Here is a 27,794-nt window from a genome sequence, read left to right on the forward strand (position 1 = left end):
ACTTTGGGCCAAAGTCCTTTGCATTACCCAAATCCCACAACCTTCTTTTCATCCTGATAATGCAATGGCCCTCTTTTTTTCTCCCCCACGTAATCATATTCCACCGCCACGTTCTGTAAAATCATTCACTTGGTGGTGGAAACACGTTTTCTCGTACCATTTGACTACGTCAATCGACACGCGTCTCGTCAACCTATATGTCTGTTTTCTCCTCCCTCCCCATCCTCCATTTCTCAATTCACACACTGTGTCTGTCTGTCTGTCTGTCTCTCTCTCTCTCTCTCTGTTGCGAACTGAACAACCAACACAGAGCACGCCATGGCGGTGAGCATCTGCTCATTCTTTCTCTGCTATCGATCTGCGTCCCGGTTTTAACAATTTTCACTTGGTGTTCACTGTTGTAAGATCCGTATATTACCTTACCCCTAGGATATGGAGAGCTCCAAAAAATCGGATACAGGTACCCATACTTGGGGTGGGGAGATCAGATTTGCTTATTGATCAGATTGATAGATGGATCGTGATAAAAGTTGTCGATTTCATCCGTAAACCTTGTATCTTCCAGTTTCACATGTTTTGGTTTCCATGTGCGGAATCTTGTTGCGGCAACTATCTTCCACTATCAACTTCGTTTAGCAGAATATCTAATAGGCCATCTTGTTCATGTCGCATCCCACTTCCTCTGCTTTTGCTAGATTTTTTCAATTGCTGGGCTGGTTACCAACGTTTTGCTGAATATATGTGCTAGTGCTCTGAGCTGAATTTACTTGTGGCATGTTTCCTTCTAGATGGGCGAATAGTTGCTTTCCCTGAACCCTGTTATCTGGGGTAATCGATTACACAATGGTGCTGTTTAGTGTTTACCTAAGATCAAATCGAAGCTTCATAAAATGTCAGTTTCCTTTTTGCACTAGGTTGTAGCTCATGATTGTATGATTCATTGTACACCCTTTTGTCACCTTCGCGCGTCCCTTGTCCCCGGCAGCTTAGTTTCATAGAGTCTCCTCAAGGGTTTCTCTTGATGAATACTTTAGGTATCTGACCTTTGAAATGTACTTGTCACGGATGGGATTCCTCAAGTTTCTGAAGAAGTTGCCACTTTTGGAAATATGTTATAGTTCTTCAAACTATTTATCTTGTCTGATCTATCGCATCTTCAATTTATTTGATTGCCGTGTGATTGCAGATAAGGACAGTGAAAGTCAACAATCTTTCATTGACAGCATCTGAGCTGAACATAAGGGAGTTCTTCTCTTTTTCCGGTGAAATTGATTGTGTCGAAATGCATAGGTCTGTTGTGAATCTGTTAGCATCACATACCTGACTTAAACTTCTGCGCCTGCCAATTTACCTGCTTCAGAAATGCTGCCGAGAACAAGTCAATTGGAGTGGCCTTTTCAATCTTATTCTGTGACTATGAGCTTCATGAATTCTTTCCTTCTAGGGCCTGGATATGTACTTTCCACACCTGATTCTTGAGCAATTCTAATTTGGATTTATGATGCAATCTTCTTTCAGTGATCATGAACGGAGTCAGATTGCATATGTTACTTTCAAGAATCCTAATGGAGCAGAGACTGCTGCTCTTCTTTCGGTATCTATTAGCTTTTCAATACATCCAAATTTGTTTAATACGTTGTTGCATATTTGCAAAGTGTTGATTTAAGGAGTGTTGCAAATGTGTGGACAGAATCTCTTTAAATGCCTAGAGTATTCCTTTTCATCATCTTGAATAAATTTTGTCCTCCATTGAATCTCATAAAAATGTCAACCAGTTTGTTAGTTGAGCATTACATTAATATGTTAGTTCTAAAAATAAAATCCAGTCTGGTTCTTAATCATCGAGGTAATTTGGACTCCAAATGTAAGGATGCAGATAAGGCTATCAATGTTCCTAAAAGGTAAACGCCAGTTTATCTACATTTCACTGTTTGAGCGGAAGCTATGACGACAGGAAAAGAAATGTTTGAAGTGTTTATCTGGATGATAGTTCATAGTAAAGTCCATTGCTATTTTATCATCAGACAATTCGAAATGCCTCGACTTTCTTAGAACAGGTCCGAATCAAATAGCAATGTTTCGAAGCACTTCTTTACCTGCATGAGTTTCCACTAGCAAGCTCCCTGTATGGTAACCTTTTCATTTCTTGAAGTTTACTTGGTTGATATCATATATAGGGTGCCACCATTGTGGATCGGCCAGTTACTATAGCTCTAGCACCGGATTACAAACAATCGGATGATGCTTCCACATTGCCGACTGTAAGATTGTGCTTGTAAGAGCTCGATTTAGATACTTCTTCTGTGAGGATTTTTTTCCCTGACAGGAAGGATACTTAAATAATTGTCAGGGGACTGAGAACAATGGAGCTGCTGCTGGATCTCCTTTCCAAAAGGCAGAGGAAGTCGTAAGCAGCATGCTAGCTAAGGGATTTGTCTTAGGCAAAGACGTGCTTAACAGAGCAAAATCATTTGATGAGAAACACCACGTCACTGCAACTGCTACAGCAACAGTTGCTTCTCTGGACCGGAAGATTGGTCTGAGTGGAAAATTCGGTGCTGGAACAGCTGTGGTGAATGAGAAAATGAAGGAAATGGACCAGAAGTTCCAGGTTTCTGAGAAGACAAAATCTGCAATAGCCACTGCAGAGCAGACAGCGAGCACTGCAGGGTCTGCCATCATGAAGAACCGTTATGCGCTGAGTGGGGCCTCTTGGGTCGCTGGTGCATATGGCAGGGTCACTAAGGCAGCAGGGGAAGTGGGGCAGAAGACACAAGAGAAGGTGGCAGCTGAGGAGGAATCACAGGGAAGGAAAACCTGAAAGGGACCTCTGAATTCAACCAAAAACTGCTGATGTTATAGAACCCTTCGCAAGCCTGTCAGCTCAAGGTTTCTTAACTTGATTTGGTAGTATGTTTGGCCATAGATGTTTGGTACTTGAAAGACTTTGTTGGTGCTGGTTGATAGCAGTTCTGGACGCTTCTAGAGAAATTCGAGTATATACTCATGGTTGCCTGTTTATTACTTGAGTGTGGATGCTACTGCGATAAATTGGGCTGACAACTGTATTCTTCTCTTTGCATTGCAATGGAGAACCTATTTTGTAGAATAAGCTCTTGATCAATCATCTGTGTCTGTCTGTGATGATGAATATGCGGATCATTCCAGATTCGATTTTCCGGTATTCTTTCGCTAGCGATAGATTGGTCAGTCTGCTGGACAGCAAGATAACTGTATGGTCTTCTGTCTGCTGGACTTCTGCAACACTTTTAACACTTTCAAAAACTAAAGGAAACATGTTTGGCAGAAATACATTGTAGGAAGGACCGGGAACGGTACCACTTCTGCCATATGCTTGCAAATCAGGCCCGAGTGCATGCCTGTCGTTTAGGTTGCAGAGTAACTTAAGAAGCCCTCTAGTCTTATGTTCATCAGTCTGTTTCTTTCCTGTCAACCAAACAACATTCTTGGCATCATCTTTTGAGCAAATCACCTTTGCGAAGTGCTCTTCTTTTTCTTTTTTCCATTTTTTGTTTGTATCAGTTCTGAATTCTCAGAGCCTCCAGTTGGTTTCTTGTCTTAGCCTAAGCAATTACGAAAGTAACGCTTCTATTTTACTAATGATATTTAACGTTTTCTTTTTCCACAAATGCAACTATATTTAGTAGATAATTCCAAAATGAAATTATCTGAAGAGTGGGATCTCTCATGAACAGAGAGGGATAGACACCCAAAATCTGCCTACTAAATTTAGAATCCCCTTCTTTTTCCCTATCTTTTAAGAAACCTTATAAAAAGCTCAAATCTTGAAATGCTTTCCTCTTTCCCACAAATAGGTGTAGAACTTCGTCATATTACTCTAATAAAAGTTTTCACAACTAGCAAGCAATTCAAATATTTCGCCAAAAAATTTTGTGAATGTTAATTTGGAGCAGAATGTATTGATGTTGTTACATGGAACTATGCATCCATGTTGCTACGTGCAACGATGCATCGCTAACTTTGTTCCAACATGCAAATCTCAAAGTCGACTTCAATAAATTAAGGAATCAGATCACGACAAAATCAATGCATGGAATTGAGCGTTGGTGTCCAAGGAAGGAACGCCTTCATTTACACTCCCGGTACCGCATTCCTCATCCATTTCACTGCCCACAGGTAACTTGCTCATTCTTTTTGTGCTCTTTTCTGGTATGCTTCTCTTCACATTTGCCTGCCCTCGGATCATCAGTTGGTGGTCTTTGAATGGTGTCATCTGACCAACTTTCTATCCATTTTTCCTTCACAATGTCTGTGCTTTCAGCTCAACCTTGAGGACCTCTTGGTTCCGGCATGAGTGATAATCTGATGGAGAAAGTTAGCACATTGGGCGACTGTCTGAAGACTAGCGGGGCCGAAGTAGGCTGGAAGATGAGTGCCGATGTGAGCTCCACGAGCTTCAAGGTGAAGGAGCTATTCCAAGGCCCCACCTGGGGGGATAAGCTCGTCGAGGACGCTACCTCCATGTTACTCGACAAGCCTGATTGGGCTCTGAATCTTCGAATATGCGATGTGATCAATCACGAGAGGATCGACTGTGTGGAAGTGATCCGCGGCGTAAAGAAACACTTAAAAGGGACGAGCCCGAGGACCCAATACTTAGCTTTGGCCTTGCTGGAGACTTGTGTCAAAAATTGCGACATGGCATTCTGCGAGGTGGCTTCCGAGAGGGTTCTTGACGACATGGTCAAGCTGATTGATGACCCGCAGACTATCCTTAGAAACCGGAACAAAGCCCTGATGTTGATCGAAGCATGGCGAGAGTCGTGCAGTGAACTCAGATACCTGCCTGTTTATCAAGACACATACAAGGTACACGTCTTTCATAGTTTCTCTAGGTTGAGTTGCATCAGTGATCTATATCAGAACGAAATAGAAGGAAATGGCGGTGTGTAGTCCATCTCTAGGAGGAAAAATCCCAACTTAAATCCTACTGAGCAATTTTTCCTTGTTCCTTCTTGTTAAATTCAGAGCCTAAAGGCCAGGGGCAATTGCTTTCCGGGTCGTGATGATGAAAGTTTGGCACCTATTTTCACTCCACCCGCTTCAGCTTTGGATTCAGAACCAGAGGTTACCCTTGCCCGACGGATGCAACTCGATATGCACGTCCCTATGCTCAACGCTGAGCAGACAAAGGAGGCGCTTGAGGTCGCAAAAAACATTATCGAGCTTCTCGCCACGGTTTTATCCTCCTCGCCAAAACAAGATGTTCTCCAGGTCAGTTTTGCAGCTTGGGGTGTAAAACCGAGTTACTATGCCTTTTCAAATGTCTAAAGTACTCGTTGGTTAAGCGCACAACAGTAGAACGCTTCAGTCATTTGCATGCTTCCTTATATCATTGGCGCCTGCCAATCGAAATTGAATTCTCACTTTTGTCGTCACAAGCATCTGCACTGCAGCAGCTTTCGCTCTTTGACTAGCGTCGCAGAAAGGGAGGTGCCGGTTACTTCAGGCCAAGATGCGCGCTCATGGTCCCTTTCCAATTGGTCGCCCTTTTTGTTGAAGTTTATATGTGCGTGGTGATGATTTCAATGGTCAGAACCCCCTTTTTTTTTTTTGGGTCTCGTGTCGCTAGGACGAGCTGATAACCACGCTGGTGGAGCAGTGTCATGAAGCTCAACAGAAAGTGCAGAGAATTGCGGAGACAGCCGGAGATGACGAGGCTCTACTCTTGGAAGCCTCGACAGTGAACGACCAAGTCCAGAAAGTCTTGTCCAAGTATGAAGAAGAGCTGCGGGAACCGGCCACAGCGGCTGCGGAGGATACGCCGAGTCAGGCAACGGAGGAGGAAAACGGTGTGATGGGAGAACCTCGGAGCTACGAAAGTGGTGGGAGGGAAAGGAGGCACGAGGACATGACGGAGGACCTGGACGAGATGATATTCGGTAAGAAAGGCGAACCAAAGCAAGACGACTTCATTTCCTTGTGAGGCGCGATAGGGAGAGGTGCCATTTTCCACTTCTTTGAAAGATTTTTGTGGGGATGATGATGTGGTTGGAGCTCCAAAATTGACATGGCTTTTGCTTTCGGAACGTGGCATTTTTCTATTACGATTTACCGCGACGCTCTTTGGAGGCCTGGCCAGGACTGGACTGGCCCACAAATTTGAAGGCCCACCACCGCCTACCCAAGGCCCTATCCGTCCCTGCGACGGTGGTGGTGATGCAGCTTTTGCTCGCTAGAAGCGAGCGACTGTTCCCTCCCAGTTACTAGGCTCTCTCTCTCTCTCTCTCTCTCTCTCTGCGAGAAGAAGATGAACATCGCGCTGCATCGCTCTTCGCCTCGTTGAGATCTGATCGAACAAAAGTCTGGCCATGGCGGGCAAGCACCTTCCCTCTTCGTTCCTTCCCCGCCGATTCAGGTCCCCCGTCCTCCTCTTCCCTCTTCTCTTCCTCCTCGCCTTTCTCCTCTATTTCTTTCTCTCCTATCTCTCCACCACGCCCCCCGCTTCTTCCTCCACCGAGCCCGAGACTTCGTTTTTGATCTCTCTCGAGCACTTCCTCGCTCACCGCTCCTCCTCCACGCTCTCTCGTAATCCCGACGATACGGCCGGCCCGGCCGCGGACGACGACGACGACGTCAGGAAGTTCGACGACTCGGTTTTTGCGTCGGAGAGTGAGAGGTTGCGGGGAGATCCGTACTACCCGCTCGGTTTGCCGCTTCGGGTGTACGTCTACGAAATGCCCCGCAAATTCACCTACGATTTGCTCTTGCTGTTTTGGAACATTTACAAGGAGACCTCTAATCTCACCTCCAATGGAAGCCCCGTGCATCGCCTTATCGAGCAGGTCTTCATCCCTCTTTTATCATTTCTACCTCCCTCTATAACTGCCATGTCCAGCGGATTTCTGTGCAACGTGCGCAATTTAATTTATTATAGCTAGTTGATACGTTCTTCTTAATTTGATGTTTGCTGCTGGTAAGATGAGACCTAATTTAAGAAGCTCGTCCCACTCTGCTTGTCTAGGTCGTTGGCACTCGCTAATATTCGGCAATTATGTCCGCAGCATTCTGTAGATTACTGGCTTTGGGCGGATCTTATTGCTCCTCAATCGGAAAGGCTCTTGAAGAATGTAGTCAGAGTCCACAGGCAAGAGGAGGCCGACCTATTCTACATACCTTTCTTCACCACAATTAGCTTCTTCTTGCTGGAGAAACAACAATGCAAGGCGCTTTATAGGGTGTGAGTGCGCTTTGCAGCTTTACAGATTCAGTCTCTGCATGTTCATTTTTTGCGGTTGTCGGTCTTCAGTTCTTTGCGTGGGAATCTTTTGTTTGCTTCATTTATTTTTTGAACTATTTTACCACCCTGCTGATGTTGCCTTTCTCCTGCAATTGTCTTCTGGGATCGTCATATTGTTTATCGCTGGCATCATCATGTCTTCCTTAGTATGTAACATGGGTGGAAGTTCAATTTGCCGCCTGCTAGTTCTTGCCTCTCCACAAATGACCTGAACTGATAATTTGGCTGTAACTGGGAGTACCTTGTGGCTGATATCCTGATTCCTGTGATAAACCATGCTTTACAAACCTGCTGTGGGTCCATCGAATATTTCTGGTATGAGCGCTGGCATCAGTAATATATTTTCTCCTGGTGTTTGGGATGGCTTTCCACATAAGTTTAGTGTTACTGATGCGTTAAAGTTCTTCATTTTGCTGATTCTTTTTGACGAAGCAAGCAGCTTAGCGAATAGGGACCGTTTTTGTCCTAGCATGCTCATGTTGCTTCTGATTGTGTTGATTGAAGAAATATCTCATGTAATTGCAATCTTCAATTGCAGGAAGCCCTCAAGTGGGTAACTGATCAGCCTGCTTGGAAGCGATCCGAGGGCAGGGATCACATTCTTCCAGTTCATCATCCATGGTCCTTTAAGTCTGTTCGGAGGTATATGAAGAATGCTATTTGGCTCCTGCCGGACATGGATTCAACTGGGAACTGGTAATACAGAGATCGAGACGAAATGACTTATTAAACAAGAACTTGCCTGCTTCTTTTTATGGCTGACGGGTAATTTTGCTGAAATTCAGGTACAAGCCAGGACAAGTTTCACTGGAAAAGGATCTAATACTTCCTTATGCACCGAACGTGGATCTATGCGATTCTAAATGCTTGTCAGACAGTCAATCAAAAAGAACCACTCTACTATTCTTCCGTGGACGATTAAAGAGGAATGCGGTTGGATTTTCTTATCCCTGATGAATAAACGTATATGGGAAACTGCTTAACTGATAGAGCAACTGCATTGAATCATATGTTTTTCTCTTTGGTCCAGTAACGATGCTTTAGCATTGGGTATGGGTGGGTCAGTTAGTTGGATTTAACCTCTTTGGTTTGTGCGAATGACACTGGCTTGGTAATTTCTAAATAGGGCTGCTATCTCAGAAACATTTAGATATCTTTATTGATTTATCACCCATTTAGTTGGCCCATTGCTGAAATAAGTCTGAATGGTGGATGATTGAAGAATATGACCTGTTTTATGTCTTCTGAATTGGTTAAATGCGGTTTTTAAGCTGGATCCATTGGACTCTCATGTGCTATCTTCATCCGGAAACCACAAATTAGTAGTAGAATTCGCATGTTTCACTTGTCTTCTGCTGCCTAGCTACATGCTTGAGCATTGAATTTTTGGTTAGACATGCTAGTGACCAGTGAGGATGGGGAAGCTGGTTGATGAAGTAAAAAGCACGACTTTGGAAACCATATTAAGCTAAAGATTCGTAAGTGTGCCTGTGTGTTCATGGTTTTGCTTTCTAAGTTTTCCTTTTCATGAGAACTAATCGTATGAAAGCAAATGATTCAATCAAAAGAGCTCTCCTTAACTTTTTTACGATGTGATGTTCCATTTCACACTTTGTAGTCTTTATCCAATTTTTACATTTCTTAGTTGTGACAGGCCATAATGTGTTTTTTAGGGAGGAAAGATACGTGCTAAACTTGTAGCTGAACTGAGTGGTGCAGAGGGGGTCGTCATTCAGGAAGGAAGTGCTGGAGATGCTGGGAAAACAGCAGCTCAGCGTGGAATGCGAAGGTTTAGTTAACATGTCCCTACTTTTCTTCTTTTCTATGGGTACATTGTTGTTGATTGTCATGGCTGAATCATTGTCATATGACCAGGTCTATTTTCTGCTTAAGCCCAGCTGGTGACACTCCATCATCTGCTCGACTTTTTGATGCTATCGTCAGTGGGTGCATCCCAGTCATAGTGAGTGATGAATTGGAGCTTCCCTTCGAAGGGATACTTGACTACAGAAAGGTCTGTGCGTGCATCCTTAAGGTCTCCTTACTTTGTTATGTTGATCTGTCACTCTTGAAGATGATTATTTATGCAATTTTGCAATATGGGAAAATGTGGAAAAAGCATAATTGTTATTTGAGAGTGGGTCTCTTTGTGTAGGCTTCAGTTTGGTTCAGCTATACCTTCTCTCTTTTTTTTTTTTTTTTTTTTGGATGAGCTATGTTTTCGTTGAAACACATATTGATTTTTACTGTGCAGATAGTTCTATTTGTTTCTTCCAGCGATGCTGTTCAACCAGGCTGGCTTTTAACATATCTCAGAAATGTCAGCAGTGCTCAAGTCAGAAGATTGCAAAACAATCTTGCTAAGGTTTGCATCTGTTGAGTCATGGTGGATTTTGTCTGTTGCTCTTTAGGTGGTTCAGTCAGAGATGGGCACTTTAACACTATGTTCCTCTTTCACAGAGTCTCTTTATTGTTCATCAGGCGAACGAGGATATTGAGCCGATTGCAGATTCCTCTTAGTCTTTCCTTCAGTTTTCTTTTCGTTTAGATATTCTGGAAGTACAGCTCTTCTATTCTGAAATATGTAGGAGTCACTTTACACCAGATGAGAGAAACTTTAGCGATAGGATTAAAGGCACTTACCTTTTTCTGCACCTTCTTTCTGATATTGATTTCCTGTGGCCTATATACGCCACCTAGTACACTCAATTTTTACATTAGATTACTAACGCTATAGCTTGTTATGTCTCTTATTGCTTCCCACCACCCCAAATTGGAAGGTGCTGATGCAATCTTTATCATCTTGGCAGTATTCTCGGCATTTCATCTATTCAAATCCAGCTCGGCCCTTGGGTCCTGAAGACTTGGTCTGGAGAATGGTTTGTTGACTTGCTCTGATATTCCACATGTAACTTTAGTTACTTTTGTCTGCCTCTTTATGATGAGATAGTAATGCTGTCCATTTGTTAGTTCTTGTTTGCCTGCATGAGAATGGACAACTATGAAAATGTTAAGCCAGGAATAGACAAGTTCAAAATTGGTTTTTTTAATTATCCTGGATCTTTCATCTGTGCTAAACTTCAAAGGCGACTACTGCTTGTATGAAAAAATTCTGCCTTGTTTAGATTTAGTTTGTGGATGATGCGGTGGAAAAACTAATCACAGAATAACAAATGTATGGGAACTTGTGTTTTTTAGTGAGACCTAATGTGGGTCCCCCAAATTTGTCAAATCTAATTAGATTGATCTAATAAACTCAATCTATGCACCATGCAATATTTGCTCTACAGTCATGGTCTGTCTGCTTCGTGAATAGAAAACGTGGGGCAGCATGTCAGTGTGGAGTTTGTTTCTTCATAAGGTGGCTGCCAGGTAATTGTGGTTGGGCGGATCTGAGTGATGTTTAAAAATCTCTTGTTCGACTATGGCAAGAGTCATTTGATCTGGAACATTGCTGAGGAGTTACATGGATTGATTATATCTAATATATCGAGTAAAACTGGAGCTGGTGATTGATAGTTGATATAGTCTTATGGCATTTATTTATGCCACAGATGGCTGGTAAGGTGGTGAACATTAAGCTGCACACTAGGAGATTGCAGCGGCTGGTGAAAGAGTCAAGAAGCATATGCACTTGCGACTGCAGGCGGGCGAATATTACGAGCCCAACGTCTCTGCAGTGAACAATAGTATGTGTATAACATCCCACTGATTTGCTTCGGCTGGAAATGGGGGTCGGCATTCTCCATTCGGAGTTGTGATCTGCACAGGGTGGTACATCATGTATTATGTAAAGGCTCATGGTTCTCTCTAAGAACTTGCTTTGCTAAGCATAGACTGGAATTCTGTTATTTATTCCTGGGTTCTATCCTCGACATAGGCTCGAAATTGATTCTTTTCCCACGATGTGGGATGCTTGGTCCTTGTATTTTGCTGTTCTAACTGCGTTAATTGGATATAGAGCACGAAAAAAAAGGAAGAAGAAAATTGGGGAGTGAGCATCGAGGAACATTAAGAGATACCTGGAGCTCGAATACAGGCTTTAGCTTGGTATGACTTTTTGCGACTCATTAGCATACTCTACCCTGTGTTCGTTTCTTAATCGTTATTGTGGTAGTTTTGAGAGCTCGAAGTGAAAAGCAAAAAAGGAAAGAAGCATGGAGGGAAATTCATAGATGATTAAAGTCGAAAGGGCTGAAAAATTGCAGGCGGTGGGACGGGCGGTCTTAAGCTTTGTTATGAGATCGTGGGATGGAGTTCTTCTGCGTTTGTTTAGTACGGTAGAAATAGGATGATCATGATCATCTTGTTGGGGCCCCTCACGGGCCTGCAGCCTGTCGAATCGGATCGGATCCGATCCGAGGTTTCTCCACCACGTTCTTTGGATCCTTTTGCACATGGGGCGGGGTGGGGGGGCCTGCTTGATTGAAGATGTAAAGTATATGGGAAGTGGGGAAAGAGCGTAGAGAGAGAGAGAGAGAGAGAGAGAGAGAGAGAATTTGAGGAATGATTTCTTTCTGGGTTCGGCGCATGTCATGGCATAATCACCGGCCTCTATACCATAATCCATGTCAAAAACAAAAAAAAAAAAAACCATTTCCTCACGCCTTCCCCCACTTGCTATTTTGACTGCTGTTTTGGGAGGGGGCGCTGAAGAGACCGCGCCCAACTAACCCTGTTCAATTCTATCTTCATTTTCCGACCAAAAAACAAAAATTCTATCTTCATATGGAGAACGTGTTTCAGTTCATTGCTCGAAATAGAAAAGTTTTTTTGACGAGGCCCATCCCAGCTGTTCCTATCGGCAGATGAAACCACTAGAATAGTACGGTATCGAACCCGTGGTTCCAGTGACAAATTCTCGACCCTTGTTGAAACGGCAAATGAAGACGACTTTGCCGGTTTAGTTGAGTTTAGTGGAAAAGATGATGTGCAATTTGAGGTTTGGAAAGGGTCCTCTCGGAACGGGTCAACTCGCGTTTGGTAGGACATCTTTTTCCATCTTACTTTGGTTCAAGTTAAATTGAACAAGCCAGCTACGATGTAGATTGAGATAATTTGGACAAAGGACGATGATGGACATGAAATTCGGACGTTAACTTCTGTTTTTCTTTGACGAGGTAGACATTTCCAAACTGAAGGAGGGAGGGGAGAGTGGGAGGCGTGCCACTCAACACGTCCGTTGTTCATTGCACGTCATTATAAAAATGTTTTGTAATCCATTTTTCATTTTACAAATGTCGATAATGAGCGAGTGATGTCGTGTAAATGAAAGAGGGTGGTCGGGGAAGGAAAGGAAGGTCAGTCTGGCTGAGCAACTGGAGCTTTCGGCCTTTGCGCGTGGAATACGCGTTTCCCCCAAATCTATTCCACCCTTATCAATAATCCGCTTGCCAAGTAGATCGGATCTACTAATTCAACACAAAGACGCTCACCCAACAACAATTTAAGTTTCATGCTTCACACAAAATGTCAATAATCTCATTCATATTAGATTGTCATACCTCGATTCACCACTCTCTCGTGCTCTCAACACTTATCCTAAATACGTGACACGTAAGTTCACGCATGATTTATTCATGGTTTTTTTTAAAAAAAATTGAATAATATTCTACATTTATTTGAGAAAGAAAGAAACCAAATAAATCTCGATTGCAATCGAAATCGTCTAATTCTCACAATTTAACATTCTCGACCACACTGGTACAACATTATTATTTTTTTTTACCCAATAATAGCTATTGATTCGGTAGTTATTTAATTATTAAATCAACGGCTAACAATTACTAATCTAATCAATAGCCATGCCGCTATTGAGAATTGGCCCAGCCCCTCCTAGGCTCCGCACAACTTGTGACTTGCCAAGCCAAAATGGCTCAGGGCACAATGTTGGTTGAGCTTGTCGTGCCTAAGCACGACCTACTTGGCAAGCGGGTTAGGCCTCGCTCGCCGGGCATGTGCCATGGTCGGGCCAATCCAACCCATTTGTTATGCCTATCATGGCCTAATTAAAAAAAAATGGAGAAAAGAGCAGACATTTTGTAAGAAATTAAGAAGGTTACGGAAAAATAGATTGGACGGTTACATAGGCAAAGAGGGAGAGAGAGAGAGTGAACACAACGGTCACATTGAGGATGGCACAACGTTGAAAGCCGACGACTTCGATAAAGTCGCTATCCTGTTCGAAAGCTGGAGTTTTTATGCAACGGATACGACTCATTGCATCGCCAATGATGCTTTAACACCTGACCAAGCTTTTCACATTAGAAAGAAACTCTTCATTTACCCACAGATGGCGATGGCGATCAGGCGATGACGCTGAGCCTCCCCCTCTTTCAAAATTTCAAAAAAGGCATTCTCTTTTCATTTCCTCTTTTTCCTTTTTGAGCCCCAGGCTCTCAGCCGGCGACCCACCCCCCCAACCCCAAAACCCATCTTCTTCTCTCTCAAAACCCTCCCAACTCTCTCTGTCTCTGACTCAATCTGGGAAGCTTCTTCCGCACGAATATAATTAAAACCCATTCCCTTATTACCTGCTCCTCCCCCTCCACCACCTCCTCCTCTGTTGCCGTTAATCATTTTTCTATTTATCTACTACGGCTTGGGTCGTGACCAAGTAGTGCTTGTTGTTTCTCTCACGACTCGGTCCATCTCCCTCCACCGCACTTCCTTCTGTCCAAGCAATGCAAGAAGAAGACAGCTAGACTTCACATCTCTCTGTTTGAACTCTTTCTCAGCAACAAAAAGAACCCTCCTTTTAAGATTTCTGATCGGACCCCAGCAGATCTCAGCCCTCCCCACTGCTTATAACTCTCCAAGGTACGGTTTATCACCTGGATCTGATAATTTCTTGGTCCTCTCTTTCGGGCGTGGTCCCGATCTTCCCTCCTTCAAGGTCAGTTGAGTTGACCCTTTTGCGCAGCTGTCGTAAATTGCGGAACTGGGCATTCATATCAAGTGTTCTTTCATTTTCATGCTTCGGTCGCGTTTTCTAAGGTGGTCTTGCTCGGTTCCTAGGGAATGTCTGAATGGGATATCGTGTGAAACCTTTTCGGGCTTGAGCTCTTTCGCTTTCGCTTATTTTCTTGGCTTTTTTTTTTTACTTACCATAAAGCACTCCTTCAGTTGAGAGAAGAAAAGATCTTAAGGATTGCTCAAGGATTTTCAGCTCGCTATCGGGCTTCAACCATTTTCATCTGGTCCATTTTCCCGAAAAGGGGCCAACTTTTATGAGATTTGAGCGTTTTCATCGGCGTCAGCATCTTTTGTATATGAGTAGGTTTGACAAAACCGTTTGCATCATCGCTGCAGGATTTATTCATAGTTCTGTGACAGTGAGGGATCATGGCATCGAAATCATTCAAGGGAAGCCGATCAACATTATCTCAAAGCTCAGAGTCAGCTGAAATCAAGCCTCCACTGCCTCCTACCGTGACCTTTGGTAGAAGAACTTCATCGGGCCGCTATGTCAGCTACTCGAGGGATGATCTCGACAGTGAACTTGGGAGCGGTGATTTTGTGAACTATACTGTGCATATCCCCCCCACCCCTGATAATCAGCCGATGGATCCATCAATCTCACAGAAGGTCGAGGAGCAGTACGTGTCGAATTCTCTCTTTACGGGCGGATTCAATAGTGTCACTCGAGCTCATTTGATGGACAAGGTCATCGAATCCGAAGCTAGTCATCCCCAGATGGCTGGCGCTAAAGGATCTTCTTGTGCAATCCCTGGTTGCGATGCCAAGGTGATGAGTGATGAGCGGGGCATGGACATACTCCCTTGTGAATGTGACTTCAAGATTTGCCGTGATTGCTACATTGATGCTGTGAAGACGGGCGGTGGGATTTGCCCAGGATGTAAGGAGCTTTATAAGAACACAGATTTGGATGAGATTGCGGTGGATAATGGGCGTCCCCTTCCGCTTCCACCACCTGTTGGCATGTCCAAAATGGAAAGGCGCTTGTCATTGATGAAATCGACAAAATCTGTTCTTATGAGGAGCCAGACTGGTGATTTTGATCATAACAGATGGTTGTTCGAAACAAGGGGCACATATGGATATGGAAATGCCATATGGCCCAAGGATGGGGGTTTTACTGGAAAGGACGATGATGTTGTGGAGCCAACTGAGTTGATGAACAAACCATGGCGGCCTCTGACTAGGAAACTCAAGATCCCTGCTGCTATTCTCAGCCCATATAGGTACTTTGTCCTTTCCAAATTTTATGCTTTATAACTCTGCTTCTTGGGATTTAGATTGCTCATGGTTGTCTATGAATTCAGATTTTTCTAATATCTGATTCCTAAGTTCTCTATCCGACCGTGTTTTGTTTATACCACAAAATGGATTTACATGGACGTCCAATATCATGAGTGCCCTCACGAAACCCATTGAGATTGACTATGAATCACAATGGCCATCATATATCTAGACATTCATGAGGCAGAGCCACAAATCATACATATTGGCTCATTGCGATAATACATTTCAGCTCATTGCCACGAGCATTATTGAAATGAGCACATTATAAGAACGAGAATCTCAAAATTGAAATAAATGACAAATCATTTCATTGTTGTTTCCCAATGATCATATCGGTTTAACATTCTGAATCTTTTTCTATCATTCGCACGCAGGCTTCTCATTGTTGTTCGGATGGTTGTTCTTGGGCTGTTTCTGGCATGGAGAATTAGTCACCCAAACAATGATGCTGTTTGGCTGTGGGGCATGTCTGTGGTCTGTGAGGTTTGGTTTGCTTTCTCTTGGCTTCTCGACCAACTTCCCAAGCTCTGCCCGGTTAATCGTGCTACAGATCTTAATGTTTTGAAAGAGAAATTTGAAACTCCTAGCCAGAATAATCCTGCTGGGAAGTCTGACCTCCCTGGAGTTGATGTTTTTGTCTCAACTGCTGATCCGGAGAAAGAACCGCCTCTTGTCACTGCAAACACCATCCTGTCCATTCTAGCTGCCAATTACCCAGTCGAAAAGCTAGCTTGCTATGTTTCTGATGATGGAGGTGCACTTCTAACCTTCGAGGCCATGGCAGAAGCTGCAAGTTTTGCAAACATTTGGGTTCCTTTTTGTCGAAAGCATGATATAGAGCCTAGGAACCCGGAATCATATTTCAACCTGAAAAGGGATCCTTACAAAAATAAAGTCAAGGAAGACTTTGTCAAAGATCGTAGGCGGGTAAAGAGGGAATATGATGAGTTCAAAGTGCGTATCAACGGACTGCCCGAGTCAATCCGCCGCCGATCTGATGCCTATCATGCCAGGGAGGAAATCCAGGCAATGAAGAATAGGAGAAAGAACAGAGACGATGAACCTGCGGAGGCTGTGAAGATTCCAAAAGCGACGTGGATGGCTGATGGCACACACTGGCCAGGGACTTGGATGAATCCTGGACCAGAGCACTCTAGGGGTGACCATGCTGGTATCATACAGGTAATCCAATTATACTTCCACTTGATCATTCGAGGATGTGTGGACCTTGTCTGCCCATAATGCTGTGGGCACAAGTAGTCTTTACATCCCTGGAGGCTGATGATTTTCTATTAATGATGCAGGTGATGTTAAAACCGCCAAGTGACGAACCACTGCTTGGCACTGCTGATGATGCTAAGATAATAAACCTTACTGATGTTGATATCCGCCTTCCCTTGCTTGTTTACGTATCTCGTGAAAAACGTCCTGGATATGATCACAACAAGAAGGCAGGGGCTATGAATGCACTAGTTCGTGCCTCAGCTATTATGTCTAATGGCCCATTCATTCTCAACCTTGATTGTGACCACTACATCTACAACTCACAGGCATTGAGGGAAGGGATGTGCTTCATGATGGACAGAGGGGGGGACCGCATTTGCTATGTCCAATTTCCCCAGAGATTTGAGGGTATTGATCCTTCAGATAGGTATGCCAATCACAACACTGTCTTCTTTGACGTGAATATGCGAGCCCTTGATGGGGTCCAAGGCCCTGTCTATGTGGGAACAGGATGTCTCTTCCGGAGGGTTGCTCTTTATGGGTTTGACCCCCCACGTTCAAAAGAGCATCATCCTGGTTGCTGTAGCTGCTGCTTTGCCCGTCGCAAAAAGGTGGGTAGTACCTCCGAAGAGAAAAGGGCCTTAAGAATGGGTGATTCTGACGATGAAGAGATGAACCTCTCCCTAATCCCTAAGAAGTTTGGGAACTCAACTTTCCTGATCGAGTCGATACCAGTGGCAGAATTCCAAGGTCGTCCCCTTGCAGATCACCCTGCTGTGAAGAATGGACGTCCCCCGGGTTCCCTTACCATCCCCAGAGATCTTCTTGATGCATCTACCGTTGCAGAAGCAATCAGTGTCATCTCCTGTTGGTATGAGGACAAGACAGAGTGGGGGCATCGTGTAGGATGGATTTATGGGTCGGTTACTGAAGACGTGGTCACTGGTTACAGAATGCACAACCGGGGATGGAAATCAGTTTATTGTGTGACCAAGCGTGACGCTTTCAGAGGAACTGCTCCTATTAATCTTACTGATAGGCTCCATCAAGTCCTTCGCTGGGCCACTGGCTCAGTTGAAATTTTCTTCTCGCGCAACAATGCCCTCTTGGCTAGCCCAAGAATGAAACTTCTCCAGAGGATAGCATACCTTAACGTCGGTATCTACCCCTTCACGTCCATTTTCCTGATTGTCTATTGCTTCCTCCCCGCCCTTTCCCTCTTTTCGGGCCAGTTCATCGTCCAGGAATTGAATGTTACGTTCCTGACCTACCTCTTGACCATCACCCTTACTTTGTGCATGCTTGCGGTGCTTGAGATTAAGTGGTCTGGTATTGAGCTAGAAGAGTGGTGGCGGAATGAGCAGTTTTGGCTGATTGGTGGTACCAGTGCGCACCTTGCTGCTGTGATTCAGGGGTTACTGAAAGTTGTTGCTGGGATTGAAATTTCTTTCACACTTACGTCGAAGTCTGGTGGTGATGATGTTGATGATGAGTTCGCTGATCTCTACGTAGTCAAGTGGACATCCCTGATGATACCACCAATTACTATTATGATGACGAATTTAATTGCTATAGCGGTTGGTTTTAGCAGGACAATTTACAGCGTGATTCCTCAGTGGAGCCGTTTGATAGGTGGAGTTTTCTTCAGTTTTTGGGTCTTGGCTCATCTGTATCCTTTTGCAAAGGGGCTCATGGGAAGACGTGGGCGCACTCCTACCATTGTTTTCGTTTGGTCAGGACTCATCGCGATCACCATATCACTTCTTTGGGTGGCAATCAACCCCCCAGCCGGGTCAACCCAAATCGGTGGCTCTTTCCAGTTCCCCTGATAGGTTATGCTTTTTAACATGCTTTATCTGTTTAGTGACGATTAGCCCATTCTTTTTTAAATGAGATGATCATGTTGACAAGGACGTGGGTATGTTCTATTTACTATGCCCGTTTGAATTTTGTTCCATAGAGCAGTTGGCGTTTAGATGGCTCGGCATAGAAAAATGGACAGTGGACGAGGCCCTTGTTCATTGTTTGTATGAAATGATTAGCGACATGGCTTGACTTATTACCTATTTCAGCTGCTTGTATAGCGTAATTACGAGGAAAATGACATCTTGTCTTTGATATCGTGGCAATACTTGGATGGATATTTTCTCGGTAACAATCTGCCGATGACTTCTTGTTCGATAAAAAGAATCATCTGGGCTGTGATTTAAACCCGAAGCTGATGCTGATTCAAGAAGGCTATGATTTGCATTCTTGTTTGCTCTGTCTATTACAATGCTACTTGTAAGAATTGCACCAATCTAGTTGTTGAAGCTGCCGTTTGTTTCACAAAATTAGTTCAACTTACCACTAAATCAGGTGAATTGAAGGCACAGTCACTATCCAATTTGGAATTACCTTTTTTTTTTTTTTTGGGGGGGGGGGTCAGATTTTGGAATTACTCTCACTCAGTATGTACTATAGGAAACTCTGACATGAGAAATTGCTAGAAGATGGTCTGGTGCATCTTAAAGCACATGCACTGATGTTAGTTATTGGACTGCCTGGGACTTACCCACGATCCGTTAACGATGCTGACATGATTCGATGGTTGGATATGCTATGGCGACATGCCCATATTGCTTCCAATAGTAGTGAGAAAAGCCTCATTCTCACCTAAAAATTGCTATTTCAGCTGGAGAAGTCTGAACATGCGGGAGGTATGAGACTGTGTTGTTAAGGAGCGGAGATGCGTGTCCTAGCTAATCTCATTGCAGGAGGTTCACAAGTACTAACCAGTTTACCAATGTCCCACGATAATAAAGAGCAAGTGAGCATGAAGACAACTCCCCAGTTTGCATCGGCTGTTCCATCCATCAGGTGCCAAGGAGAATTTGAATGGCGACCTTCAGAGCCTTGTTTATACTTCTTGTGGCACTCACCAAGCACTCACTGGCCGCCGCCCGATCCAACTCGCTGAGAAACCCGCACCTTCTTGCCGCAATTGAAGAGATGAAACAAGCCAATTACTTCTCCTTCGTCATGCTCATAAACATGTCGCCTCCCATGTTACTCGTGGGCAACCTCACCTTCTTTATGCCCGACGACAGGATGCTGTCGAGGATCGTTCTACCCACAGATGAGGTCTCCGGTTTTGTGCTTCGTCATTCTATACCTAAGCCTTTGCTCTTCGACTACCTCGAACACATACCGACGGGTTCTCTCATTCCAACATCAGTTCCAGGGAACATGGTCAGAATCAACAACGAAGGACGCAGGAGCTTCTTTCTCGACAATGTTAGGATCACTCAACCGAATGTGTGCGTGGCGGGGTCTTCAATCAGGTGCCATGGCATTGACGGGGTGTTGCTGCCGGTGACGAATGTCACCGAGTCTCCATCACCTCCTTGCCCTCGTAACCCTGCTAACCCCACAGCAATGCCAACGCCACCTCCACCTCCTCCTCCAGTGAGCGATGTAATGCAGCCTCTGAGTTCGGCTTCCCCCAAATCAGCCCTGGCAGCAAGTCCATTCACTCCCCCAGAGAAATCGGCTTGTTCACGCCGGCTGGGTGCCGAAGGACTGGCAAAATCTGTATTGACCGGGATTATGGTCTCAGCCATGATGGAGTTCCTCAGGAATTCGTCGTAATTCGAGAATGCAAATTAGTGAGCCTTAATATATTCAGTCGAGGGAAGGCGTTGACTGTTACGTTGTATGTCATCTCCGCCGCGCTCGCACGACAATGAATCTCGTTTCTGTCGTAATAACCTTACATTTCGCATATAGTCACTGATAACCTATATCTTAAGCTGCGCAAAACATCTTGTCAACACGATAATCACAGTAAAGTATTGAAATCCAAGGGCTAATTATATCTATCGAGGGGGACGAAAGCAGTCCATCGCATACGAACATTGACACACCGGTGAGATCATAATAAGGACCAGAAGGTTGAAGATGCAAGAGTGGTTCGCCCGCGAAAGGACAATGAATCGCGGGTCACATTCTGACCATTCGCTTGCCCCGCCAAATTCGGAATGAAAGAGAAATGCGCAAGCCGACATCCACGATTAAGTCGGAAACCATACTCAATTTGATGCAACAAAAAAATGATTGGAAGAGTCATAAATGTGTAGACATTGTCAAAACAAAATGAAGAAGCGATTCGTGGAAAGATATCAAGAAAGAAGGATGGATGGATGGATGGGAATTGGCCGGTGGTGGGAGGAGTGAAGTGAAGAGCCGAAGAAACAGGTTCTGGTGGGTGATTCAAAGAGAGAGGGGGCAGTTGCCCCTTCCAAATTGCCATTAATGGACCCATTCATTCACGAGATCTGCCCTTTTCCAGCTCCGATGGATGACCTGCCAACATCTCTATCTATATCTTTACATCATCAGCTCATGAGTTTGGTCAAATTAAGCATTTATTAAAGTGGTGGAGTTAGTCAATCCGACTTTGATTTACATCTCCGCCAAACTCACATTGTCATATTCAACCACTCTTAAGCTATACCCGGAAGGTGGGAAAAATTACTAAGTAATTCTTAAACATATTGCATTTGTTCCAATTTAGTCACAAAACCTTTTGAATTAGCCAAGTTAATCGTAATTTTATTGACAATATACCAATGTAGTTCTTCCGATCAACTTTCATTGAAAATTGATAATGCAGATGCCGGTTGTCCTACATGGCACGATCGACGCTAAAATGAAATTTTTTTTTTAGTTAAGGACCGGCCTTTAACCCAAAAAAAAAGAGTAAAAAATTAACGAAAATTTAAAAAAAATGTATAAATTTCAAATAACATCGGCGTCGGCTGTACTACGTAGGAGAATTTCAACATCCATATCATCAAGTTCCGATTAAGATTGGCCGAATGAATTATATTGACAAATTATCAAAAGGTATATGAATGCATTGACTAAAATGCTGCAACCACCATTTGACAAAGAACACAAGGTAGACTCGCAATACATATGTGCCAAGAAGTCGAGAGAGAAGCGTCAAGATGACTCTTATTTAATCCCTACATAATCTCATGCGCTGCTAATCTAAATCTCATTATTCTCCATCCTACGATGAAAGCAATTCATTTTTTTAAGGAAATTTTGTTTAAAAAGACCTAAACCTATTGCATTTTTGCCAATCGAGTCCATCCGACCAATCTTGGCTGAAAATCGCTAACATTGACGCGGCCTTCCTACGTGGCACAGGTGGCGCTGGTGATGATAATTGTTAACGATATTTTAATATATTTAAAAAAAATGATTTTTTCTATTATGTGTATTTTTTTTCCTCTTCTTTTCTTTGTTTTTTTTTTTTTTTCATCCTGAAAGTTGCCGGAGAGAGTTGTCGGGGGCCTCACCGACCGCTCGTTTAGGACTCGATTGTCAAAATTAAAAGGTTTGAGATTGAGTTGGTAGAAGTGCAATAAGTTTTGACAATTTTGCCCATCTCTTGAAGTTGAAGAGTAAGTAATTCAAGTCATCTTTTTCTTTGCCAGTACTTTTCAAATAATATCAATTATTTGCGTTACCGTCGGCCGAGTTACGTAACCCACCTATCGACCGTTTCACATCATCTTCTTTTAACTTCGTTAAATCCAATCCAATCCCTCCCCTACGACAGTTTCTTTTCTTCTATTGAAAATCCAAGCCCTCTTTCTGGATCGAAGGGCAAGCAAAGAAAAGGTACGCACGCTCCTATGATCTTGCCCTTCATGTTTCGTTTCGTGAGGACAGACCAAAAAGTAATTTAACTTTTTTCATCCGATACGACGGTAAAAGAATTATACAGACTACATAGGAGGAAAGTGAAAAATCTCCGGCTCTTGCGTCGACATGAACCTTCTATTAAACGCTCGTAGATGAGGAATTGAAAGTAGAGTACCCAAGTAGTGCGCATTGGTTTCACGGAATTCTACATATTAGCAATTTTCATCATTTCTCGGCGAGCTTTTAAACTTGTAAAGCGAAGGCGTGGCCGCAAGGGGGAAGGGGTGCTGTATTTGTTTATACTTATGTGAGGTATTTCTTAGGAATGGAATGGGAATGGGAATGGGAATTGTCATGTGCTGAATTCATACAGCAAAGAGTAAAAGTAGTAGATAAAGAGAGACTAGAGTAGAAGTCTGTTGGTGGTCGTGCTCTGGGGCGTTGGGGGTTAGGTGCACATGGAGTTTGGAACTTTTGGGGGGGCGGGGGTTAGCGGTCAAGTTGTGTTGGATCGGGTTGAGTTGGTTTGGGTTTAGAAAAATCCATTTTGAAGGTGAGATGGGGCGTGCCATCTTCCTCCCTCTCCATTTTATCAATCTACCCCCCCTCCTCTTCCTACCTACCTGCCTCATCCTTCCCCTTCCTCTTCCTCTTCCTCTTCCATCTCTGTTTTGCCTTCCATTTCATTAAAGTCTTTCATTTGCCCCTCCCCCTTAAACCAGACCAAACCCAACCCATCCCCGACATCATCGTCATCCTCCTCCTCCTTCTCAATCATTGTAACCACCGCCGCCGCCACCATGATCTCCGTCGAAACCGCCCCCCAGAACCCCTCCGAACTCCCTCCTCCTCCTCCTCCTCATCACGATGACGAGCAGCACCGCACCTGCACCATCTTCAGATCCAAGCTCCCTGACATCCCCATCTCCAACCACCTCCCCCTCCACTCCTACTGCTTCCAGCATGTCTCTCTCTTCTCCCACCGCCCCTGCCTCATCTCCGACTCCACCGGCAACAACTTCTCCTTCTCCGACACCCTCCTCCTCTCCCGCAAGGTCGCTGCCGGCCTCCACCACCTCGGCATCCGCAAGGGCGACGTCGTCATGACCCTCCTCCAGAACTGCCCCGAGTTCGCCTTCTCCTTCATGGGCGCCTCCATGATCGGCGCCATCACCACCACCGCCAACCCCTTCTACACTCCCTCCGAGATCTTCAAACAGTTCGCCGCTTCCCGCGCCAAGCTCATCATCACCCAATCCCTCTACGTCGACAAGCTCCGCCGCCACGGTGCCAGCGGCGACGATGGCCCCGTCCTTGGCAAGGACTTCACCGTCATCACCGTGGACGACCCGCCCGAGGGATGCATCCACTTCTCTGTCCTCAGCGAGGCCAACGAGGACGACGCCCCCGAGGTGGCCATCCACCCGGACGACCCGGTGGCGCTGCCCTTCTCCTCGGGGACGACCGGGCTTCCCAAGGGGGTGATCCTGACGCACCGGAGCCTCATCACCAGCATAGCGCAGCAAGTGGACGGCGAGAACCCGAACCTCCACCTGAGGGAAAAGGACGTGGTGCTGTGCGTGTTGCCGCTCTTCCACATCTACTCCCTCAACAGCGTGCTGCTCTGCTCGCTCCGCGCCGGGGCGGGAGTGCTGCTGATGCACAAGTTCGAGATAGGGACGTTGCTTCAGCTGATCGAGCGGCACCGGGTGTCGGTGGCCGCGGTGGTGCCGCCTCTCGTGCTGGCCCTCGCCAAGAACCCCCTGGTGGAGAAGTTCGACCTCTCCTCCATCCGCATGGTGCTGTCCGGTGCGGCGCCGCTTGGCAAGGAGCTGGAGCTCGCCCTCCAGAGACGCCTTCCCGGAGCCATCTTGGGCCAGGTCAGTCAGCCAGTCCGTCCGTCTTTCACTGATTCTCTCTCTCTCTCTCTCTCTCTCTCTCTCTCTCTCTGTGGCCATGGAAGGTCAAACGAACTAACGAACTCCACGGCTGAAACACAGTCATGCTCGCTCGCGAGTGGGGGTCGTACCGTAATTTCAGCTGCTTCTGATGTGCTCTCGTTGCGCCATTTTTTTACATTCGTACTTTACTTGCGGTTGTGGCAGAAGACAACGTGAGTGCGTGCGTCGTGTCGTGTGTGTTCCTAACGACCACCAATGCCGAGAATAGGTAAAGACTGATTTGCCATAATGACAAGTTAAAGTGACGTGGCTTCATGGAAGACTCCCATATCATTAAGCATATCAAGTACGTTTACAACAATCACAATAATATAAAATGCGTAAAAAAAAAATCTTATTTTAAAAATACAAAAATTTTATTTACTAACAATAATTTACGTCAAAATAAATTCGTTAAAGACGAAAAGAAATGGCTCATCCACTCTTGGGAATGGAAGAGATATAAATAATCATTTAAAAAAAATTATATATTTTTTTAATCATTCGTCTTTCGTGAACTAAACGAAGATTAATTCATGACAGGTTTCTTGACAAATCTGTGCAATGTAATGTATTTTCAGCAGCTGAGAAACAGGGCTTTTGTATTTTGTTCCTGATGATCTACATAAAAGTTAAAAACAAAACCAAAGAAAGGATCCGAAAATGATGAGTTGGAGCCATGAGAGGCTTTGCTTGGACTTTCAATGCCTGGGGAAGGAAGCAGTTGAACTCATTAAATGTCTTCTTTGACAATCACATGCCCATTCCGCTGAATTCTTCGGTGATTGAAGACTCCCACCGCTTTCATTTCGACTGCGAAAGCTTGACCATTCTCCTCCAAGTTCTTGCCCTCCTTGATACCAACGACTTTTCTGTATTTGCGTCGTCTTTCTCCTCCGAATTTAACTGCTAGAGGAAATTCAGGATCTCTGAGATTCTCCATCAACACAAAACTCTTTTCAGTCTCAAACTGCGAAACCTCGGGCCGTTTCAGGACACACATTGCACAGGTGCTAAGCTTGCGGCCATTAATGCGGACTCCATATGTCTAACTAACATCACTAAACGAGGCTCAGTTGTTGCAATTGTATAGTCCGTGACTAAGCCCTCCCTTATGTGCGTTCGATCGGCGTTGTAGGGATATGGAATGACGGAAGCAGGACCGGTGCTTTCGATGTGCCTAGGGTTCGCGAAGCAACCCTTCCCAACCAAGTCGGGTTCATGCGGCACCGTTGTTAGGAATGCCGAGCTCAAAGTTGTTGACCCTGAGACCGGTTCTTCCCTTGGCTCCAACCAGCCCGGCGAGTTATGCATCCGTGGCCAACAAATTATGAAAGGTTTCTCTCCTCCTCCTCCTCCTCCTCCTTTTCACATATGTACATTTCGTCTACTCAAGACCGAGACAAACCTCTGACCTTGACTTCATTCCAGGATACCTGAATGACCCGGAGGCAACTTCAATCACCATTGATGCGGATGGCTGGCTCCACACCGGTGATATAGGCTACGTCGATGATGACGATGAGATCTTCATTGTAGACAGAGTGAAGGAAATAATCAAATTCAAGGGGTTCCAGGTAATACATGGTTCTGATCAATGCTCGACTTGAGATTGTGACAAGAAAAGGATGCTCATAGTTTCTCTCAGTTATAACTAGAAGGGAATGTACTTTGAGGAGGCCTAGTTTTTCTGTAAACCCTGAGATATCCTCTGCTGGGTGTTTAGGTGCCACCGGCGGAGCTCGAAGCGCTGCTTGTGAGCCACCCATCCATTGCGGATGCAGCTGTTGTCCCGTGAGTAGGCGAGATAATCATTTGTCACGACAATGTCTTTCTTTGGGAATAGAAAGTTCGGCTCTGACCATGTGTTGTCGACAGGCAAAAGGATGAAGTCGCCGGTGAAGTCCCGGTTGCGTTTGTGGTGAGATCGAACGGCTTTGAACTGACGGAAGAAGCAGTTAAGGAGTTCATAGCCAAACAGGTAAAGTCTCCAAAGGCTTTGGAGACATTCAAATCCCTATTCTGCTTAACCTGTTTTTTCAATGCACAATCACCGGCCAGAAAGGCTAGTCTTTCCTTGCTTACTACATAAGGAACATTCAAAAGCTAATAACATCTTCTTAGAAAACTATGACTTGATGCTGCTCTGATTCAAAAAATGGAACATAAGTTGAGATTCTAAAGTGGCATGGTGCGTTGAAACAGGTGGTTTTCTATAAGAAGCTTCACAAAGTCCACTTTGTGCACGCGATCCCCAAGTCTCCCTCCGGAAAGATACTGAGGAAAGATCTCAGAGCCAAGTTAAACACGGCGGCCTCCATTTCTTAAATATGTTCGGTTGTGATTTCGGGTTCCGGGAGCATTACTGGTGATGGGTCCTCCATGTTCTTCTTCTTCTTCTTCTTCTTCTTCTTCTGCATTGTTTTTCCAGTTAGTTGCATAAACAGGAGGTGGGGGAAGGGAGAACAAGAAGTGGTGAGCAATGTGATCATCTTGAAGATTCAATAATACAGTCAAATATGTTCCCCTTTTGCATTTAATGCAGTCTGATTGGTTGTCGGTAAGATCGTTTTCACCTTTTGCATTTGGGGACAGTGAAATGGTCATTGGGTTCCCGTTCGCCGGTTCCCTTGGAAACGAACATCACCGCTCATGAGACCAACAGCGTTGGATGAACGGTACAGAGCTAGGACCGACAGAAAGTTAACCAAAAAAACAAAAAAAAAACTCGATCCCGAAAATTTCCAGGGACCCACGACCGTAGCATAACAGTTTTTGATCATTGTCAAAATAACACCATGCTGTGAACAATAAATTCTTAAAGTTATGGATCTCACTACGATTTATAATTATTTGTTACTTTTTTTTTTATTGTGGCCCATAACAAACCGTTGTTCTTAAAGCAGAATAATAATAATAATAATAATAATAATAATAGTCGCTTAATTATTTCTCTTTTTGGTATGTCCAAATAAAGAAATATCGATGTGACACTACATTGTGTATTAAAAACGATGCGGTGTTACAGGTTGGGATTGAATGGGCAAAAGATGCTGGAAATGGAAAATAAAGCCAGACATCCCTAGAAATTGGCAAACTAGACACGGATGATAATCGATGGATTTACATAAAGGATGAAAATGATAGAACCCATTGTACCAAAGCAATTATGATATGACATGATACAATACCCTCTCGATTACTTTTAATCTTATTCGAGAAAATTTCAAATAAGGGAATAAAGTGCCTTTATTTTCTTAAATATAAGCGTAAAGTAAATTTTATTTTAAATAAATGCCTGAAATGTCCCTATTATTTCAAAGAATGACCTAATCGAAAGGTTTTTTCATCTTTTACTTTTTTTTTTTTTCCTTTTTCCTCTCCCC

General features: G+C 44.3%; 6 protein-coding genes and 1 long non-coding RNA gene across 10 annotated transcripts; 6 read left to right on the top strand and 1 right to left on the bottom strand.

The window, feature by feature from the left end:
- The first annotated feature begins 221 nt into the window (after nucleotides 1-221).
- LOC115743539 (binding partner of ACD11 1) lies at nucleotides 222-2,841 on the top strand. 2 transcript variants are annotated; one of them, XM_030678370.2, is made up of 5 exons: nucleotides 222-324; nucleotides 1,187-1,290; nucleotides 1,519-1,594; nucleotides 2,178-2,261; nucleotides 2,351-2,841. In XM_030678370.2, the coding sequence occupies exons 1-5, from the start codon at nucleotides 319-321 to the stop codon at nucleotides 2,819-2,821; spliced, it is 741 nt and encodes a 246-aa protein (XP_030534230.1). In that variant the 5' UTR covers nucleotides 222-318; the 3' UTR covers nucleotides 2,822-2,841. The 2 variants fall into 2 exon arrangements, with proteins under 2 accessions (XP_030534230.1, XP_048137691.1); XM_048281734.1 differs by lacking the exon at nucleotides 222-324 and adding an exon at nucleotides 424-519 and having other exon boundaries at nucleotides 1,184-1,290.
- On the bottom strand, nucleotides 1,196-5,431 carry LOC125315826. Its single transcript, XR_007199126.1, has 3 exons — nucleotides 5,422-5,431; nucleotides 3,343-3,344; nucleotides 1,196-1,333 (listed from the first exon to the last, which is right to left on the bottom strand). It is a non-coding gene; the product is annotated as an uncharacterized LOC125315826 (long non-coding RNA).
- LOC115740666 (TOM1-like protein 1) lies at nucleotides 4,243-5,968 on the top strand. Its single transcript, XM_030674209.2, has 3 exons — nucleotides 4,243-4,851; nucleotides 5,011-5,256; nucleotides 5,615-5,968. Exons 1-3 carry the CDS (start codon nucleotides 4,333-4,335, stop codon nucleotides 5,966-5,968), a joined length of 1,119 nt encoding a protein of 372 aa, XP_030530069.1. The 5' UTR covers nucleotides 4,243-4,332.
- Nucleotides 5,969-6,259: 291 nt separating this feature from the next.
- LOC115743492 (probable arabinosyltransferase ARAD1) lies at nucleotides 6,260-11,247 on the top strand. Of its 2 annotated transcripts, none has more exons than XM_030678303.2 (9): nucleotides 6,260-6,827; nucleotides 7,047-7,222; nucleotides 7,856-7,978; nucleotides 8,068-8,215; nucleotides 8,956-9,071; nucleotides 9,158-9,296; nucleotides 9,537-9,647; nucleotides 10,093-10,161; nucleotides 10,837-11,247. In XM_030678303.2, the coding sequence occupies exons 1-9, from the start codon at nucleotides 6,354-6,356 to the stop codon at nucleotides 10,963-10,965; spliced, it is 1,485 nt and encodes a 494-aa protein (XP_030534163.1). In that variant the 5' UTR covers nucleotides 6,260-6,353; the 3' UTR covers nucleotides 10,966-11,247. The 2 variants fall into 2 exon arrangements, with proteins under 2 accessions (XP_030534163.1, XP_030534154.1); XM_030678294.2 differs by having other exon boundaries at nucleotides 7,047-7,220; nucleotides 7,821-7,978.
- Nucleotides 11,248-13,731: 2,484 nt separating this feature from the next.
- Nucleotides 13,732-18,830, top strand: LOC115744561 (cellulose synthase-like protein D3). 2 transcript variants are annotated; one of them, XM_030679800.2, is made up of 4 exons: nucleotides 13,732-14,177; nucleotides 14,594-15,486; nucleotides 15,922-16,729; nucleotides 16,852-18,830. In XM_030679800.2, exons 2-4 carry the CDS (start codon nucleotides 14,627-14,629, stop codon nucleotides 18,598-18,600), a joined length of 3,417 nt encoding a protein of 1,138 aa, XP_030535660.1. In that variant the 5' UTR covers nucleotides 13,732-14,177; nucleotides 14,594-14,626; the 3' UTR covers nucleotides 18,601-18,830. The 2 variants fall into 2 exon arrangements, with proteins under 2 accessions (XP_030535660.1, XP_030535669.1); XM_030679809.2 differs by having other exon boundaries at nucleotides 13,732-14,101.
- Nucleotides 18,831-19,380: 550 nt separating this feature from the next.
- LOC115744597 (FAS1 domain-containing protein SELMODRAFT_448915) lies at nucleotides 19,381-20,428 on the top strand. Its single transcript, XM_030679854.2, has 2 exons — nucleotides 19,381-19,610; nucleotides 19,645-20,428. Exon 2 carries the CDS (start codon nucleotides 19,649-19,651, stop codon nucleotides 20,399-20,401), a length of 753 nt encoding a protein of 250 aa, XP_030535714.1. The 5' UTR covers nucleotides 19,381-19,610; nucleotides 19,645-19,648; the 3' UTR covers nucleotides 20,402-20,428.
- A 2,827-nt stretch (nucleotides 20,429-23,255) lies between these two features.
- On the top strand, nucleotides 23,256-26,990 carry LOC115744575 (4-coumarate--CoA ligase 2-like). The gene is made up of 6 exons (XM_030679821.2): nucleotides 23,256-24,348; nucleotides 25,547-25,745; nucleotides 25,840-25,985; nucleotides 26,135-26,202; nucleotides 26,287-26,389; nucleotides 26,614-26,990. Exons 1-6 carry the CDS (start codon nucleotides 23,269-23,271, stop codon nucleotides 26,734-26,736), a joined length of 1,719 nt encoding a protein of 572 aa, XP_030535681.1. The 5' UTR covers nucleotides 23,256-23,268; the 3' UTR covers nucleotides 26,737-26,990.
- Nucleotides 26,991-27,794: the final 804 nt, after the last annotated feature.

This window comes from Rhodamnia argentea, chromosome 7 (assembly GCF_020921035.1).
Source record: "Rhodamnia argentea isolate NSW1041297 chromosome 7, ASM2092103v1, whole genome shotgun sequence".
NCBI lineage: Eukaryota > Viridiplantae > Streptophyta > Magnoliopsida > Myrtales > Myrtaceae > Rhodamnia > Rhodamnia argentea.